General features: G+C 40.1%; 1 protein-coding gene across 4 annotated transcripts in view; it reads right to left on the reverse strand.

Annotated features, from left to right (window-relative positions):
• LOC136866071 (uncharacterized) overlaps positions 1-21058 on the reverse strand; it is a 215096-nt gene that overhangs the window by 15585 nt on the left and 178453 nt on the right. For all 4 annotated transcript variants that reach the window (XM_067142720.2, XM_067142721.2, XM_067142722.2 and 1 more), the window contains exon 2: positions 6737-7021. In XM_067142720.2, the coding sequence (XP_066998821.1) occupies positions 6737-6994 (258 nt within the window). In that variant the 5' untranslated portion in view covers positions 6995-7021. The remainder of the gene's footprint in view (positions 1-6736; positions 7022-21058) is intronic.

Consider the following 21058-nt stretch of genomic DNA (forward strand, 5'->3'; position numbering starts at 1 on the left):
CACTGTGTCCCAGTCCAGGTTTCTCTCTATAATACTGCGTTGGATTGTATCCTTCCATCTCAATTGTGGTCTTCCGCAGCCTCTCCTTCCTTGCATTTGCACTTCCATCACCTTTTTTGGTATTCTCTCATCACTCATTCGCTTTATTTGCCCAAACCATCTTCATCAGCTCTTCTCTATTCTATCATTCATTTTTTCCACTCCAATTTCTTCTCGGATTTTCTCATTCCTTATTTTGTCTCTTCTACTCTTCTGTATCATACTCCTCAAGAACTTCATTTTGGCTGCCTGTATTCAACTCTCATCCTTCTTTGTCATTGTCCAAGTTTCTGCTCCGTAAGTTGTTATGGGTACGTAATACATCTTGTACATAGTTTCCTTTGCTTCCATTGGCACATCTTTGTCCCATAACATGTTTCTTACACGATGATAGAAACAGCTTCCAGCTTGAATCCTCTTACTAGTCTCAGCATCCAGTCGAGCATTCTCCATTAATTCACTCCCCAGGTATTTGAACGTCTCCACTACTTCCAGGGGCTTGTCTGCAAGTCTAATCTGACCTTTCTCTTCCTTCTGCCCTCTAGTCATAACAAGAGCTTTACTTTTTCCTACACTTATTTTCAATACACATTCTTCGATCTTCCCATTCACCACATCCAACTGTTCTTGAACCTTCATTACAAGATATTAGAATTATTCCGTACTGACGGTTTTCACTTTACAAAGGTAAAATTAAGTGTTTTCTCCTAATTCAGTACATTATGTAACTCCATCATTAGATGGAGTAATCAAATTCAAACATGTTTCGACACATTTGAGCCATCTTCAGGGAAAACGGAGGTTGAAGTGAAAAAATGAAATGGCGTATGGCTTTTAGTGTCGGGAGTGTCCGAGGGCATGTTTGGCTTGCCAGGTGCAGGTCTTTCGATTTGACTCCCGTAGGCGACCTGCGTGTCGTGATGAGGATGAAATGATGATGAAGACGACATACACCCAGCCCCCGTGCCCGTGAAATTAACCAATGATGGTTAAAATTCCTGACCCTGCCGGACCCCTGTGACCATAGGCCAGCACGCTAACCATTTAGCCATGGAGCCGGACTGGGGGGGTTGAAGTAATTTACATAATACAAGCTAAAATGTGCCATAAAACATAATGAAGGAACAAATGAAAAAACAAAAGAGAGACATGACGAAAATAAAAACAGCACAATATACAATATTTACATCATCATATGGAGCAAAAAACCAACTTGCTGCGATAAAATTCATGAAAACAGGGGTTGATACAAAACATAATTGAATCCAAAAAACTGTGTTAACCCAAGAAAAGAAATGAAAACAAATGATACAGATTGAAATGAACAATAAGTGCACATAGCAAGGTAGCGGACCTCTTAGTTTACAAAATTTTGGTTTTATAACAATTCAAAACAGGATGAAATCATTGTGTCGAAAATTCAGCCTGAAAGTCCGCCTTTGTAGAAACACCATCACATTGAATGGCTAGGAGGGGAGCGGGAGCGAAAAAGTTTGAGAAACCAAGCCTGAGATAATGTGCAGGTGAAATGTGACAAGTGGTGGAAAAACACCGATGAAATTTAAAACTTTAGAACAGCAGCATTCTCAGTATCTTCTCAGTCTAGTGGTCCCGTTCTCTTACACTTAGGGTGTTTAGTAGGTGGTTGTCCTCTCAAAACGGCCAAGGTCCGCAACCACACTATGTGCACTTATTGTTTGTTTCCATCTGTATCATTTGTTTTCGTTTCTTTTCTTGGGTTAAGACAGTTTTTAGATTCAATTATGTTTTGTATTAAACCCTGTTTTCACTGAATTTTATTGCAGCAAGTTGTTTTTTGCTCCATTTGATGATGTAAATATTGTATATTGTACTGTTTTTATTTTTGTCATGTCTCTTGTTTTTCATTTGTTCCTTCATTATGTTTTTTGGCACATTTTTAGCTTGTATTATGTAAATTACTTCAACCCCCGTTTCCACTGAAGATGGCTCAGACGAGTCGAAACATGTTTGAATTTGACTACTCCATCTAATGATGGAATTTTATGATGTATTGAATTAGGAGGATACACTTAATTTTATCTTTGTAAAGTGAACCTTCATGTTGTCTTCTTCCCAAATCACAATATCATCTGAAAATAAGATGATGTTCATTTCTCATCCTCCTTATGTTGCTTTTGCTGTTCTCATGATGTCATCCATTACTATTGTAAACAGGATTGGCGATAGAACACTTCCCTGTCTCAGCCCACTAGTTATTTTAACCAACTTGTCTTGTCAACTTGTGTTTGCATGCAACTACAACATTCCTTGTACATTGCCATGATCATTTTTATTAATCCCTGTCCAGTTCCTTTTTTGCACCAGACTGTCCCAAACTTTAGTCATGGGGACATTGTCATATGCCTTTTCAATGTCAATGAATGTCATTACCATTATCATTCCCATACTCCCATTGCTTTTCCATTAGTTGTCTCATATTGAAAGTGGGCTCTATTGTTGACCTTCTGCTTCTGAAACCAAACTGATTTTCCTGTATCTGATTTTCAACCCTCAACCTTATCCAACTTTCCAGTATCCTCTCCATTATCTTTGCAACATGAGATATAAGAGTAATTCCCCTGTAGTTCTGCAGTACTTTCTTATCACCTTTCTCTTTTCTTCCTCCACTACTTTCTTGGCCAAATTCTTTGCCTCCACATATTTTCTTCTACTTTCTTCAGTCTTATATGTTTTACATTTTTTCCATGCCATTTTTTTTTTCCTTCACTTTACTCTTTACCCTGTCATTCCACCAGTGTCTCTTTTTATCATTTCCTGATGTTATACCACATACCTTTTCTGCACATCCAACCAGTGCTTCCTTAAATCTTTTCCATTCATCTTCAACATTCCCCCATCTCCGTCCTGGGTACCAAGGGTATTATTTCCCTTTGAAATTCTCCTTGTATGCTTTTCTCCTTCAACTTGCATACTTTAATTCTTTTCTCTCTTCTTAATGGGGGTTTTTCAATCTTTCCCACTCAGTTTTCCTATCACAACTCTATGATCTCCACCAAAGGCTTCTTTAGGCATGGCTGTAACATCTAAAAGGTTCTTCATGTGTTCTTTCTCAATGATTATATAATCAATCATAGTCTTTGTTCATCTGTTTGCCCAACCATACCTTGTAATCTTCAAAATCTTCTGACTGTTCTTCTTCCTAAACCAGGTGTTTCCAACAATCATTTGGTTCCTCATGGAAAAATCCACCAACTTCTCGCCTTCTGGATTTACATTTCCATATCCAAAGGGCCCTACAACATCTTCCTTCCTTGTCTTTGCATTCCAACTTGTGCATTTAGATCTCCCATCAATAGCACTCCTTATCTTCGTCTGTTTCTCCACTTCCTCTAAAAAGTCCTCTAGTTGTTCATCTATGCAACCCGTTTGTGGGGCATACAACTGGAATAGATCTTTCATGCCATTTTCAAACTGGAGTCTCACAACATCCTATCGCTGATGCATTTTGTAGACTCCACATATTCTTGGATTTCTTTTCTAAGTATGATTGCCACTCCATTTTTCGCTTCAGGTCCTCTGCTGTAATACAGTCTGTATCCTTCTTTCAGAGGAATCTCTCCCGTACAGTCTGATGTTAGTTAGATCCACCTGTTCCGGTTATGTCTGATAAAACATAAGAAAAGGCCAGGAAAATGACAGATAGGGAATCTGCCACCTAGACAACTGCCCCAAATGCAGATCAGGACCGACCGACCGAGTGATAGAGCATCTTTGACAACTCATCGCTGAAACCTGAAGATCATTCGAACCCCACTGTTGGCAGCCCTGAAGATGGTTTTCCATTTTTACACCAGGCGAATGCTGGGGCTGTACCTTACTTAAGGCCATGGCCGCTTCCTTCCCATTCCTAGACCTTTCCTATCCCAACATCGACATAAGACCTATCTGTGTTTGTGCAACAGAAAGCAATTTGAAAAAAAAAAAATTATCAATCAGTCAATACTGATCTTAATTTAGGGCAGTCGCCCAGGTGGCAGATACCCTATCTGTTGTTTTCCTAGGCTATTCTTGAATGATTGCAAAGAAATTGGAAATTTATTGAACATCTTCCGTGGTAAGTTATTCCAATCCCTAACTCCTCTTCCTCTAAACGAATATTTGCCCTAATTTGTCCTGTTGTTGTTGCTAGTTGCTTTACGTCGCACCGACACAGATAGGTCTTATGGCGACGATGGGACAGGGGAGGGCTAGGAGTGGGAGGGAAGCGGCCGTGGCCTTAATTAAGGTACAGCTCCGGCATTTGCCTGGTGTGAAAATGGGAAACCACGGAAAACCATTTTCAGGGCTGCCGACAGTGGGGTTCGAACCTACTGTCTTCCGAATACTGGATACCGGCCGCACTTAAGCGACTGCAGCTATCGAACTCGGTTAATTTGTCCTCTTGAATTCCAACTTTATCTTCATATTGTGATCTTTCCTACTTTTAAAGACCCTGCTCAAATTCATTCATGTACAAATGTCATTCCATGCCATCTCTCCACTGACAGCTCGGAACATACCACTTAGGCATAAATATCTAAAGGATAATTGAATAAAACCACCTATTCAATACTTCCCACATTTAATGTGGTTTGAATCTACATGAATTTATATAGACTTATCAGGTACATGTTTCACCCTTTTCTTGGGCATCTTCAGCCCATACCTACCTCCAAAGACATCAACTTGCCTATTATCTTTAGAAATGAGCCTTACACCTAGAATTTCATGTTTGTCATCTTTAACTTTTTCATAGCTTACAAATTCTTCTTTCACCATTCACCATTCCTATCCTATGCTTATGATACACACTCCAGTTCTGCGAGAAAATTTCTGCATCTATTATATCATTTCTCAGCCATGATTCAACTCCTATTACAATATCTGGTAAGTATACATCTATTAAATTATTTAATTCTGTTCCTTTCTTTACAATACCTCTACAGTTCAACACTTAACATTTTTACGTCATCCCTACTTGACTTCTAGATCCCTGTAACCTTACCACCGCTCCCTTGACCACCCCGTTTCCCTGAGTGTATCTCCCTATAACACTTCTAAACAAATTTCCTGACTTATACATACCACTGCTGTTTAAGTGAAGGCCATCTGAGTGCAGATCCCCATCTCCTACCCACCCATTAGGATCTAGAAATCTCACTCCCAGTTTCCCACATACCCACTCCATAGTCTCATTTAAATCCTCAATCACCCTCCTACACAGTATTCCACTGATAACTATCTCTACTTCCTTAAACTTCACCAGTGCTGCATTTAGCAGATCCCACACATCCCTATGTTTGTACTTATATCTGCTTGCCTTATGTTGTTTGTTTCAACGTGAAACACTACCACCTTCTCCTTTCTGTCCTCCTCTTCTACTTTCCTCAACATCTGCCTCAACCTAATTCCTGGATAACATTCTCCCTGGTTCCCTTTCCTCCACAAACTTTCCCCACATGTGTAACAATGGAATCCCCATGACCAGAGCCTCAACCCCACCCACCTCATTTGATCCCCTCCCCTCGTGGTTAGCCCTATCTTTCCTGTCAGCTGCAGAAGCTACTTCCTCCTCCATTTTCTCCCTCTGATGACCCTGTTTTTCCTATCCTCTTCTCTACTCTACTCTGCATGTCCCTTTCATACCTTTTCCCTTCCTCCTACTTCCACACTTCTCAGCAACAGTTCCCTGTTTCTCATCTTCCCTCTGTTGCTCTACTCTGTAGTGACTTGTACCGATTTCTCACAGACACCTGTCCTGAATTCTGATCCTGAATAGAGCCCTTAGCCTGCAATCTCCTTGCCCTTAGAACATTACACCACCCGTCTTCTACAATATCCCTCTTTCCTTCTCCATCCCTCTTTTACATCTACTGTATCCTATACATTGTTTGAGGAGGCATACCTTTCTTCCTGTATTCTGAGAGAATCTTAATTATCTCCCTCAAACTCTCCAACTCCTCCCTCATACTCCTTAATGCCTGGCCACACCCACAGTTCCTACAACTGCACTCTTTAGCCATTCTTTACAGAAAAATGAAAATAAAAGAAAAATAAAATAACTTATTATTTGCAAAAAAAATTAAAAGAAAGAAATATTGTCTAGGATAGTACACAAAGATAATATGACAATAAGGTAATTAATATACTAGTACACTACAATACTACTTAGTCGTTATAACAGCAAAATTCTATTAAGAAAGTTTCCATGGATTCCTCAACTATACTACACAAATATCCATTCATTGGCATGCCCAGACGTGCATACACCAAACAGGTCATCACTTTGAGCACTTGCTAAAATAACTAACAGTTAAATGTTAATGCAGTTTGGCTCCCCCCCTGCAAACTACCTATCTAATCTTTGTCCAACCCTGCTGACATATAACCCTTCTTAGGGCACATACGCTTTAATTCATCAGATCATTTATACAGTGCACTCATGGTTTCTATATTTAATATTATGGTATAACAGCTTCCTATTTTTGTGAAGGCCACAAAGACAAAGATATCCGTTTTTACTCTGTTTACTGTGCGTACCAGGACAGATATTTTCAGGAAGTACATAAAACTGCAATTTGCATAAAACAATTTTGGTAGAGGTAGCTGATTCACCTGGTTGATGGAAATTATAGGCTCTTTCAGTGTACTAGACATGAGATCAAGCACTCTTTACCTTGATGGCCAGCTTCCCTGTGAGCACATCGTATCTATACTTGGCACGATCAATTTCATTTCCAGGACCCAACACTTGATTACCATGGAGCTGCCAGAACTGGAATCTATGTCCATCATCACTACTGGGGCATGGTAGCTCAGCTGTTGAACCTACAGCCACCTCCTGTACCACCACGTCCCCCACTGCTGTGACACCACTTAAAAGAGCTCCCCAGATTATGGCCCAGACTGAGACTAACAGGCTTCTTGTCCTCATAATTGTCTAGTGGCACAGCCAAGTCTCCTGTAAAAGAAAATAATTGAGGATAAATTCACAGTAAGTCACATGCTTAAAGATCAAGTTTTATTTTGATTTAAAATTCCTGGTGGAACATATTTTACAAATGTCATGAAACACATTAATTCTCTTCCTCCCTTCTCTTGGTTCAGTTTGGAAGTAGTAGAATTGATCATTTGCTGATGTAAGTTCATTTTTTAAATATTACTAATTCTTTGGCAAAGCATGCCACTTCATATGACAGAGAAAGTTGCTATATTAACCACTTGTTCTCGTGTCAGGATTGAAGTCTCAGTGGCATCTTATTTTAAAGTGTTAATAAATTCACATTTATTCAAATTCAGTTCAATTTAATTTACCAGTTCAGAACATCTTTGATCTGCTATTATTCTGTTATTTTCTGTGGATATCCCAAAACAAGACAGTTGTTTTCACTACCAGGATGTAATCCTCGGAAGTTTGTAGTAGTCATTATCAATAGGTTTTTCTATCCCTTTTCAAAACTTAGATATGGCTGAATATTGAGAAATGTATTCCAAAACCCTACGAATTCTTTCGAGTTGCTGACAGTTTTCTCAGGCTGTTAGATGCTTGAATTAACCTCTGCAGTGTTTATGTGATGTACAACTTTCCAAACGGTATGCCATCATGGTTATCCAAAATGTGAAATAATAATAACGTTATTTGTTTTTACGTCCCGCTAACTATTTTTACGGTTTTCGGAGACGCAAAGGTGCCGGGATTTAGTCCCGCAGGAGTTCTTTTACGTGCCAGTAAATCTACCGACACGAGGTTGACGTATTTGAGCACCCTCAAATACCACCGGACTGAGCCAGGATCGAACCTGCCAAGTTGGAGTCAGAAGGCCAGCGCCTCAACCGTCTGAGGCACTCAGCCCGGCAAATGTGAAACAAACACTTCGAAAAGGATGATAAATGTTCAAATCAGTCGTAAATCTCTTTAGAACTTGTTGCATGATTTAATCTTGCAGTTTTGCATATGAAAATGTGTTCGGGATATCAAATTTTGCTTTGACGATGTATGACAAACGTGAACAAAGGATTTAAATTAAATCTCGTGTTACAGCTACAGATAGTATTGTCACCAAACATTATGGGCTACGTAAGCGGTAAACAGAGCTAGAGCCTACTGTAAGTAACGTACTTGTTTCGTTGTTTGCATTGCCGGTGCATGTGGTTTGTGACAGCGATAAAATTAAAACCGGAAGAACTGTATGCAGCTGCAAAGAAATACGGACTGTTTTTAGAAAACAGGACGAATTTGTGGAGTTTTAGCTGTCGGGAAATTCCTGGTCAAGTCTGATCCAAGAAGAAGCATGAAATCAATAAATGTGTTAAAGGACGTAGGAGATGCAGGATCTCTTCGTCCACGCTTGTTTTATTGTTCTGCTCCATCACCGATGAAGATTACTTTCTTCATTTTCAATTCTCTGAAACATATGAAATTGAAGGAAACTTGTTTCCACAACCACGAGCAAATGTATCGCGCTGCCTTTGTGGATCACAGATCAATAGCAAGTCATCCTCGAACTATATACAGTATTCCCTTTCAGCGAATCATGTAAAGACCTTATAAACCACGCGTCAACGACTTTTAAAGGAGAAAAATGTAAAAGGAGGATGAAAGTTAAAATATTCTTATGGCTACACGCAAACTGTGGTCATCTCATAATTCTCTTTACGGACGAGAAAACTTTTACCATACTGTGCAAGAAATATCAAAGCGTATACGAGGAGTGAACAAGAAATACCCGAACAGGACAAAGAAAACAATGGTGATGTTAAAAGCAGCATATAATCCCGATATTTTCTTTCTTAATAAACATAGACCGGGCGAGTTGGTCGTGCGCGTTGAGGCGCGCGGCTGTGAGCTTGCATCCGGGAGATAGTGGGTTTGAATCCCATTGTCGGCAGCCCTGAAGATGGTTTCCGTGGTTTCCCATTTTCACACCAGGCAAATGCTGGGGCTGTACCTTAATTAAGGCCACGATCGCTTCCTTCCAACTCCTAGGCCTTTCCCATCACATCGTCGCCATAAGACCTATCTGTGTCGGTGCGACGTAAAGCCCCTAGCAGAAAATAAAAATAAACATAGAGTCATCGTGCATCCTTTAAACTTAACCTGACTTACTGACTCAGTATTAGCAACAGTATACCAGACTAAATACTTTATTTACCTGTCGCTTTTCCCACACTTTGGTGGTGTCGCGGGTGTGACCTGTGTTGTACATGTGGACTTGTCCAAATAATTCGGTCCGGAATATACATAACTATTGTGTTTTTCTGTGGTAGTTGTTAGTGTAATGTCTTGTGTGTAAATGCAGAAGTGTGCATTAACCAACACGAGCATCCAGTCCCCAAACCAGAGGAATTAATCAGGCGCGTCAAAATCCCCTGCTCGACGGGGAATCGAGTTCAGGACTCTTTGGAACAAAGACAGTTACGCTGACCATTCAGCCAAGGAGCCGGGCCAAAAGTAAAATAAATATGAGACTTTGAATTAGGTTGGTTTGTATTTTGTGCCCTAGTGGCACCTATAAGAGGCAAATAAAGGTATTATCAGCCCCTGCTTTAATCAAATAAGAAAATAGGATCTAACCCTTCAAAAACCCTGTGGGCGGGGGCGGTAGAATAACACCCATGGTATCCCCTGCTTGTCGTAAGAGGAGATTAAAAGCAGTCCCAGGAGCAATTAACTCGGGAGCGTGGGTTGGCGACCACGGGGCACGTAACTGAGTCCTGGCATCGCTTCCACTTACTTGTACCAGGCTCTTCACTTCCATCTAACATATCCGACCTCGGTCAACTCTTGTTCTTTTCCGACCCCGACGGTATTAGGTTTACGAATCCTAGAGAGCTTCATCTTCACGCCCTTCGTGGCCCGTGTCTTTCTTTAGTCGCTACCTTAATTTATCGAAGTGCTGGACCCTTTCCACTTTTTCCTCTGATTAGTGTTAATAGAGGATGGTTGTGCTTCCTCTTAAAACAATCACCATCACCACTATGACACATACACACACACACACACAAAAGAAGGCAAAATTATAAAGGAATGTCAGTAAGAGGCGTCGGGGTCGAGTGAGAATAGGAAATGAGCAAAGGGGTTGGATAGGAGCGATGGCAGAATAGCCTGTCGTAAGGATGTGGAAGAAATACCACCCAGCTAGAAACCTATGGTCTCACTCCACGTTCCCTTGAGGGTTCCAGGTGATGAATCAATGTGTTCCTTTAAAGTGTAGAGTATGTGAATCTGAGTATTCGGTTTTAATGGACACAGTAGTATGAAGAATAACATCATTCACAAATGACTGGATTTTGTGAAAAGATACACATATAGGCAGTGTACTTACAACTCATAGTTTTGCCTACCACTGTTCGCCACCCGAAACTTTGGCGTTATAAACATCAAGGTCCTAGTCCGTAGAAATTTCTGAGAAGGTACATCTGAACACGTTTACACCTAACTTATCAGTGTTTTAATGGCTAGTAATAATCAGGAAGGAACTGCTAATATCTTACCGCTGCTCTGCAAGTGTCGGATGGTGTCTTCCTCTCGGCGGCTGTTACGGTAATGAAAATCTCTTCTACAGCCTGTGATTACATTGATAAACATGTGCAGCAGCTTTTGCGTGTTTACATTAGGTCTGTCGTAAAAGGTTCAGAGAGCAGAGCTGAACATGTGTAATTCATTGTTCCGGTCCAATCGTTCAATCAAAGAATGAGACTGACAGGAGTTCAGTTAAGTCCTGAGCACCCCGTATTAAGTAACAGCAAACTAGTGAGTCGGGAATCATACAACTGAATCCCCTTACCGCAAATCACCCGTCTAATGGGAACCTTCCCAAAAGTGTTTTTGAGAATCAAACCTGAATTGAATCCTATTATTCTCGTAGTTAAGAGAGGAAATTATCTCGTTTGGAAGACGTTAAGGGATGTTTATCTAGTTGTACTTCCCCTGAAAACAACAATAACCACCAGACCCACATTTAAATGCCCATCTTGTCATGACATATAGAATATAAGTGTTGTCAACAGTATATCTCTTTCGGTATGTATAAAAATATTATATTTGTGAAGAGCGGCGTGATATTTGTGAATTATGACGTGGGCCTAATTGGCAATTTGTCATGCTGTATCCTGTGTTGGATAATCAGTTTCATGGTTTGCTCACCATTATGGTTTAGACTTCTTTTTACGAGCGTGTGTGCTTTTGTAATAGACCACCTTCTTTTTCTACCGCTTTTCTCACATGTGTGGGGACGCAGATGCGAACTGTGTCGCACATGTGGATTTGACCCTGTTTATGGCCGGATGCCCTTCCTGACGCAACCCTATATGGAGGGGTGCAATCACTATTGTGTGTTTCTGTGATGATTGGTAGTATAGTGTGTTGTCTGAATATGAAAGTGTTGGAACAAGCACCCAGTCCCCGGGCCAGAAGAATTAATCAGAGGCGATGAAAATCATCGAACCCGGGACCCTCTGAACCGTAGGTCTTAACGCTGACCATTCAGCCAATGAGTCTGACTTTTGTAATAGACCACCAATAGTGGTGTAGCTGGCGCCCATTAGCAATTGTATGTGTAAGTAACCGGGTGAGTACTAAGTGAGACTACATAGTCCGACGATTGAGTATTTTATTTCATGAATATTAAAATTAATGAGTTAAACACAGTTCGAGAGTGGCACAGTAATCGCAGTTCTTCTGTTTATCTATAAATGATTTAACACTGTTATTGGGAACCCTAGCTTGCTCTCACTATTTACTAGTTTCTGATCCACCCACAAGCCCAGAATACATTACCTTCTACTGTTCAAGATCATGAACCCAGCAACATACTGTGGTAATTCACAAGTGTTACATTAAATTAAAATATATAATAAACTAGCTGATGTACCCGTGCTTCGGTACGGAATTCTACATTGCATACAGAATTCTAGGCTATGTAGCGTACACGTTCTGAGCAAGATTGTATTAAATTGCATAGCTCTTAACGTTGCCCTAGAAACGCGACGGGGAAGTCACCTAACGTCTCTTCTCTTATGAAGACTGGGTTAGGGAATTTTCATTCTAATGGTAGGCCCACTTGCCTACCATCAGTCACAGTCAGGTTGGGGAGTTATCATTATAATGGCAGACACTCACTCTCCACCTGCCTTTTTACATCCTCAGGAAAAACATGACATAGGTCATTAGAATGACGTCAATAGGAATTGCGCAATAAAAAGTAATGCTTTCATATGAAATACTCGATCAAATGAGAAACCACACATTTTCTCTCTTTTAACGAACAGTACTACACTGCCGATCTAACAGTCCGAAGTTCCCGAGCTGGAATGACCAAGCCGCAGACGGCTGTGATCCGTGAATACACTTCGTCTTTTTTTGGCGGGGGGAGGAGGTCGAATAGTGGAGAGTCCCAGAGCAAAAACTATGCCCTTTTACTAATGTTTCCTAGGAGTACCCGATGAGTCGGAAAATCTCAATTCACTACACTGGCGGCGGGAAAAGCTATCTGACTTCGAGGCAAATTTTTTCCCCAAGCCGGAGGAGAACCCCCTCTTCACTGCTAATTTGGAATAAAATGAAAGCAGAATTTAATAAAAGTGAAGAGGAAGACGCTTTCCCTAAGAAACGGCTCTTTTCAGGGTTGAATTTTGAACTATTTAGTGAATTGTGGTGCTGTAATTTGGAATAGGCCTAAATTCTAGTGATACTAGGTCATACTACTACTACTACTACTACTACTACTACTACTACTACTACTACTACTACTGAGTCCCTGCCGTAAGTGTGTACACTGCTCATTCAAAACAGTGCGTCAGAAGAGATCGAATAGCTGGAATACTATGATGAAGCAGTGTGTTACGTACTAGCAGTATCAGAAAATATCGTAGATGAGTGGCAGCATAAGAGACAATGAACATCACAACAAACAATGGTCAATGTTATACCACTTATAGTCGCTACGATTAAACTGAATAAAACATAAATGATCGGAAATTGTATTCTCTATAACTTTTGTTATGTAGTACCTACTTTTCGATAGGACCGATAATATAGGTATTTAAAAATTAAATTTTAGGCGCCTTCCCCTAAACTACAATTTCATCCAGGGTGAAAAAAACTGTTTATAGCTTAGACTGTAGTTTCGTATTATCCGACTCGTTGTACTGATTTTCATTCAGTTCTGTTAACTCATTTTCTCGTGGCTCGGCGTTGATATGGACTTAACTTAGCAACAAAAATACAAATTCATGAATATCTGAGTTATCATAGCTGGTACGGTAAACATGTATAGGACATAAATTATCGGAAATTTAATTCAACACAACTTTAGTTGTGTAGATAGTATTTATCGATAGGATCACTAATGAAACAAATATTTGAGAATTAAACATTAGGCCTTCCCCTAAACTACCATTTCACTCAGCGTGAATAAAATTATTATTTATGGCCTAGATTGTAGTGGCTCATCCCCCGACTTTACATACCGGTACCGATTTTCATTGAATTCTCTTCAGCTGTTTTCTCGTGATGCGTGTACATACATACATACATACATACATACATACATAAAGACAGACAGACAGACAGAAATTACGGAAAAGTAAAAAGTGCATTTCCTTGTTACTGTGGACATAACCGATACAGAAATACCACTCTGTATAGATATAGCTATGAGTATAGTCCAGATGTATTTGCAGCAGTGGCGTATGCTGGGATCAAAATGTGGGCTACCACTCGACTTTGGTTACACTTTTCGGCAATTGGTTTACTGAATGTCAAGCCGTAAGCGTTCTGAGCTACAGCCAATAGCCGACGGAGTAGCCTGCTATGTTGTCAGTGCTGTTTCACAAGCTACTGCCCTGGCCTCTGCTACTGCCAATAATCAACACCTGATCAGTGGAGATGGTAGCCTAAGGTTTAGCAAATTGAAGTCCGGCTTTGTGGCGAAATGGATAGATTGCTTGTCTTTGGTCCGATGGGCCCGGTTCAATTCTCAGAATCAACCCCCTAGTACTCTTAATCTCCCTGGCTTGTTTATCACGTTTTCGCCATTCATTTTATCCTCATTAGGTCACCGCCAAGCCCATAGACATGTCATGCACCATTATTATTATTATTATTATTATTATTATTATTATTATTATTATTATTGAATTAAAATTTTGAATTTTACAGCGTTACCTGCAGTCGTACCCGTCGTTCACTGGTTCATTAGCTTCCTCGGGAGATCAGGGGTGCTGTCCGACTCTTGATCACAGGTTCGATTCCAACCAACCAAAGAGAACACTAAACCTGAAAGAGTGGATTTCATTTCTGCAGATCTACCTATAAAAGAAAATACACCGGGTGAGTTAGCCGTGCGGTTAGGGGCGCGCGGCTGTGAGCTTGCATCCAGGCGATAGCGGATTCGAATCCCACTGTCGGCAGCCCTGAAGATGGTTTTCCGTGGTTTCCCATTTTTACACCAGGCAAATGCTGGGGCTGTACCTTAATTAAGGCCACGGCCGCTTCCTTCCAACCCCTAGGCTTTTCCTATCCCATCGTAGCCATAAGACTTATCTGTGGCGGTGCGACGTAAAGCCACTAGCAATATATATATAGTACTCCAATAACAGTAGTCCTGCGGTGCCTTTCTATAAGGATGAAGAAGCAAAAGGGAGTGAAATACCAGCACTCTTATCCGTTTAATTAAGTCAGGAAGTGAGGAAGGGGGAGGAACGCATGTGTCAATTCGGAAACTTCCGGAGAACGCCGAGTCTTTGAGTTACCTCTCTTTCGTTAGCAGTGGCGATTTGACGGACCGAAGCCTAGCACACCTATCCCCCCGATCCCCGCACCAATGGTGCGTTCAGCAACGTGCCGTAGAAGTGAAGCGAGGGGAGAGGGACGCAGTGCCTGAGCTGCAATATCTTTCTCCGATGCCTTGCACTCAGAAATGCGAACGACATTTTATCTCATTGCGTTCAAGTTTTGTAAATGGAACAATGCGCCAGGTGCTCACAATATAATGTGCTTTAGATTTCCATCGGTCTCATTTGAGATTAGGGCTTCACCGATAGCCTTGGTAGCCCTCAGTATACGCAGCTGATTTGCAGCTATATTATCTCCCATAGTAAAACATGATGCCAAGATTTTTTACCACCATTAAAAAATCGACTAATTCAGCCAGGATCGAACTCCCGAAAGATCACGACTCGGGCACTCTACCACCGAATCACTGAGGCCGTTTTATTATCATTATTTCAGGTGTGTGGATGTACCTGGCTAGCTATTTGATCCGCTCAAGAAATAAGGTCAAGCACTTTTTAAAAATAAAATACTATATACTGTAGTTTATTCGTTTTATCAAGCAGTCCTTTTGGCATCGTAAAGATGGTAACAGCGACGGCATCGTCTGAAATAAGGCTCTATAAGAGTCTTCAGAGAGCCCTAGTCTGAAATGTCAGATGAACGAGTCACCACTCCCTAACGCCAAGAGCTGTTAGCGTGGGGCACCGTGCATTTAATGTCTCCTGTAATATAGAATAAAACAGAATAGAGAAAAGTGGTCTATTGAGAGTATCTTGTAAACCCTTCCGCAAAATGAGCTGAAGACATTCAACATTACACTCGACAACAGTGTGGATGATGATGGTATTTATTTATTGTGCTCCGGTGAGGTACAAACCTAATGATGGTAATGATGTAAAACACATATACTATTATATTAAATTAAAAGAAAGATCACTTAAAATGATATTAACTCCTATGAAAGTAGAGAAGTAATAATAAAGTCATATGAAATAATACAGTTTTCTTTAGTAGCATAATACCGAAAATCGAAAGCAATATTACAAAGATTCAATTATATATGCTCACAATTGAACAAGGTATTTACCGGTACTAAACAATTTTAAACCTGTATTTTTACTATCATTATAAAGGATTTTACGAAGATGATAACGTGGACGACAATGCTGAGGTAGGTGGTATCAATGAAAACCAGTGTGAATCAAGAGAGTGGGATTTTAACTTACAGAAGAATACAAATAAGTCACTTGTTTACATTGTTTTACTATGGGAGAGAATGTAGTTGCAAATATATCTAGACTGTACTCATAGCTATATTTATTATATATTTTCATTTATTTTAACACTTGTGAATTACTACAGTATGTTGCTGGGTTCATGATCTTGAGCAGTAGAACGTAATATATTCTGGGCATGTGGGTGGATCAGAAACAGACAAGTTGAACAGAGAGAGCAAGCTAGGGTTCCCAATAAGTGTGTTAAATCATCTATAGATAAACAGAAGAACTGCGATTTGCCAAGGACTTATAGCCAACCTGTTCCATTAAATCGTCATAATACTCAAATTTAGGGTAGTTACAACTCGTAGTTATTTTGTACGTAAGGTACCGGTACCTAAGAAATTTGTTTTGCACCATTCCATCGTTGTTTTCACGCAGGTTACGCTGGGACTCCAAATGAGCTAAGCATAATATAGCCGACTTCTTACAAAGGAATTGTATTACAACGTTGTTGTCTCTGGATTCCTGAAGTCACGTGTGCATCTCGTAATAAATCCTAACACTCTGTAAGTATCTGCAACTACTTTATGTGTACAGAGAACGTCATTTTAGCGTCAAAATACACACCAAGATCCCTGATAGAATTCACTAATGACAAGTTAGTATTTGAAATACTATATGAGTGACTTATTTTTATTCCTGGAAAATATCATGACATGACGTTTGTTTATTTTAAAATCCAACTTGTTAATAACGCTTAAAGGTGATTTGCTATTGAGGACTTTCTGAAGAAATCTACACTCCTCCTGTGACCGAATGGTTTTGAAAATGTTTACATCGTCTGCAAATAACAATATGATTGAATATTCTATGCATTTAGTCGTACAAGTAGTAAGAAGAGTAATGGTCCAAGATTTGAACCCTGTGGGACACCAGATTGAGTATTATAATACGCAGAGTCAAATCCTTTATAAGATATAATAATAATAATAATAATAATAATAATAATAATAATAATAGCAATAACGTTTTGTACTTAATATCACGTACCCTGGAAGGAGGTCCTAAATATGGCAGCATATCTACTGATACTGATATCATAAGTGTAAGCAAAGGATTTCGACAGGAATCAGTCTCACAAATTTGAGCACAGAAGGTGAGCTCTAACTACCTAGACTACACAGCCGGTCGTGGAGAAATGCGTACTTTATATATCCTTATAATTGTCATTAGTTGATAGAATTTTAAATGACGCATTTCATAGTTTCGAAGCCTTGAAATTCTGCTTAATTTTATTAACGTAGAATATTTTTCGGAGAACCTAACTTATTTGGCCAAAAGTGACACACGGACAGGAGAAATGTGATATACAACCCGTGACAAAGTTCGGTGAATAGTCCTGTACTATCAACATAGATGAACAATGCACGACAGTGACCTTACTGTCCTTCGAAATAGTCTCCTCCCATAACTATGCACTGCTGAGATCGGCAATACATGTCCTGGAAACTTTGTAAGAAGGCTTCCTTTGGGATGGTGTTCAAAAGCCTCGTCACGATCGTTGGATGTCAGGAATATCGTCAAATCTCTTTCCTTTCAAAGCGAGTTTCAGTCGTGGGAATAGGAAGAAGTCTGGAGGATTGAGAACGCCATGCCATGTTTTGCCGTTTCGTTTCAGGGTCGTACCTGAGACACCAGGTTTCATCCTCAGTGACGATACAGTTCAAGAAATTTGGTGTCGCATCCGCCGTTTCGACAAAATCCTGTGAAGCCTCTAAATGTGCCTGCTTCTGATCGTCAATCAAGTGATGTGGCACAAGACAAGAACACGTTTTCCTCTTCCCTAACTTCTGGGTAACGATTTGTCGCACGGATTCCCGGTTAATCTGCAGTTCATCCGCTATCATGCGCACAGTTAATCGCCGATCGTTCGTGATTAATGTCCTCACCTTCTCAATGTTTTCGTCATTGACGGCGGTCGCCGGTCTTCCGCTGCGGAGGTTGTCAGAATCACTTTCCCGGCCTCCTCGCAAACGGGCGAACCACTCGTATACACACTTCAAGGACAGTGCTTGATCTTCACAAACACGTACCGGCAACGCATGCGTTTCTTTCGGTGTCTTGCCAAGCTTAAAACAAAACTGTGCATTGATCTTCTGGTCGTTCATGTTCCTATTCGCAGTTCAGAACCAACGCACTAGACACAGGTCTTACACGGCACACACACGATGCTCGACTGAACAACGTTGGAAGCAGGTGGTGGTCAAAACCTGCTGCTACGCAGGTGCAGCGTTGCGTATCGCCAGTGTTTCCGGATGGACCTTTCTGACTTCATTCACCGAACTTCATTGTCACAGGATGTAATGAATCTACAGTTTCATAATTATGCCGAGAAATATCATCTGGACTCTATAGATGTTTTAGGATTTGTGATAGGAGCACGAGGCACCATTACTCTCACATTTCACAACTATTGAAACAATCAATTTGCATAACCAATTTATTAAGGACATTGGGTTAGCAGCTCTGAAAGGGTCGTTAGCATTAGTAAAAAAAAAAAAAAAAACAATAATAATAATTCATCTATACTCTTAGCGATATCTTTGTCCTTTGAGGAATTCCTCATGGATTTCAAAATTATTGACTGATACACATTTTTATTTTAATTATTAAGTAGGCTTTACTATAGTATAGCCATCATTTATGGACATATTTTAAACGACCCTTGTAATTATTTATCAAATTTTCATATAAGGTTTGTCTTTTTGGCAGCCTCCAAATGGGGGAACAGAAATAAATGCATCTCTCTCAACAGCCGTAATAACGCAAGCGTATATTCTGCCATTGCCATAGTTACCATAAATTATTGTTAAGTATAACTTGAGAGCGTGTGAGGTGGGCTTTACTATTTTTATTTGTGCATGTTACACACTGCTAGGACAAATAATAATAATAATAATAATAATAATAATAATAATAATAATAATAATAATAATAATAAATTGTCTACTAGAATAAATAGTGGGAAAATTGTATAGTAATAAACACATTGTAAGTAGTTATGCGGTATTAATAAAAGAGTAACCTCCGAGCCTGTCAATCTAACAATAATATATATGAATGAAAGTTTAAATGCAGCCAGTGGCCATGTAAATACATATGAAGTCTTACAATTCTGTTAAACAAAACTTTGTCAGTGATTCATGTCTCTGTCTACAGGAAATGGCATTGTATCTACCCCATGGCTTCCCGCAACGAAAGCATACACAGTCTGAATCAGAGTGATGAAACGTTGATCATCTTACGGTGGAAACCATGCACTGCGAACCTACAGTAGTCACCGTGTGCCGCAGCTCGTAATTTGCTCGTTTCCAGTCTTACGAGAACATCGCATCGGTGGTAAAGAAGTCGTCCCAGATTTCCACTCTCTTTGCCGATAAATCTTGTAGGGCATTAATGTAGCTGGAAGTAGCAGCTTAAACCGTAGTTCCTCTATGTGTTATAATTCTCTGGCTAGCACGTATACAAGACGGGATAGTGTGAAATGTTGAGAAATGTTGATTTTACACTTTCGATATCTAATAATTGTTTCTTTGTGAGATATGTCTAAATGTTTTCTATAGTGTACGTAACGACTGGTGATACCTTCACATTGAACAGCTTAATAGCTGTTTCGAGGGATAATATATGTGCGTGAATGTTAATATACTCCAGTAGCGGTAATTGGGAATTAGAAGTGGAGGGGCACAAATGTATAGGCAACAAAATGTCCCCGAGTTCACAGGATATCGCGTGGTGGGTGTACACATCAACATTGAAATAAATTGCTATGAAATGGTAAGTTTTTGATGCTCAGTAAGTGAATTTCGATGGCTGACAATCTACCAACTTAAGTCCGGAAACAATAGCACTATACAATACAACTTTCACTAAAGGAACAATAAATTCACATGTATTACAATTAAATAGAGTTATGGCGTGATTACAGAATTACGTCATTTAGTTTTTGACTACACATTAACAAAATAGACACTAGGTAGAACTGCACAGACACACTGACTGAGAGAGAATGAGGGATGTGTTGGAGAGTTTGAGGGAGATAATTATTATTCTCACATAAGACAGGAAGGAAGATAGGAATCCCTCAAACAATGTACAGGTTACAGTAGGTGTACAAGAGGGAGGGGAAGGAAAGGCGGGAACTGTAGAAGACAGGTGGTCTAATGTTCTAAGGGGAAGGAGATTGCAGGCTTCCCTTCCTCCTTCTCTTCTACTTTTCTCAGCATCTGCCTCAACCTAATTCCTGGATAACACTCTACCCTGGTTCCTTTCCTCCACACATTTTCCCCACGTGTCTAACGATGGAATCCCCGATGACCAGAGCCTCAACCCTATCCACATCCTTTGATCCCCTCCCCTGTATCTCTGCACATGGTTATGAGGGGGTTTAGGGGTTGTAATAAGGATGTAAAGGAGATGGCTTACAAGTCTCTGGTAAGACCCCAACTAGAGTATGGTTCCAGTGTATGGGACCCTCACCAGGTTTACTTGATTCAAGACCTGAAAAAATTCAAAGAAAAGCAGCTCGATTTGTTCTGGGTGATTTCCGACAAAAGAGTAGCGTTACAAAAATGTTGCAAAGTTTGGGCTGGGAAGAACTGGGAGAAAGGAGACGAGCTGCTCGACTGAGCGGTATGTTCCGAGCTGTCAGCGGAGAAATGGCGTGGAATGACATTAGTAGACGAATTTGAGTGGTGTCTTTAAAAGTAGGAAAGATCACAATATGAAGATAAAGTTGGAATACAAGAGGACAAATTGGAGCTAAGATTCATTTATAGGAAGGGGAGTTAGGGATTGGAATAACTTACCAAGAGAGATGTCCAATAAATTTTCAATGTCAATGAAATCATTTAAGAAAAGGCTAGGAAAACAAGAGATAGGGAATCTGCCACCTGGGCGACTGTCCTAAATGCAGATCAGTATTGATTGATTGATTGATTGA

The sequence above is a fragment of the Anabrus simplex genome, chromosome 3 (assembly GCF_040414725.1).
Source record: "Anabrus simplex isolate iqAnaSimp1 chromosome 3, ASM4041472v1, whole genome shotgun sequence".
NCBI lineage: Eukaryota > Metazoa > Arthropoda > Insecta > Orthoptera > Tettigoniidae > Anabrus > Anabrus simplex.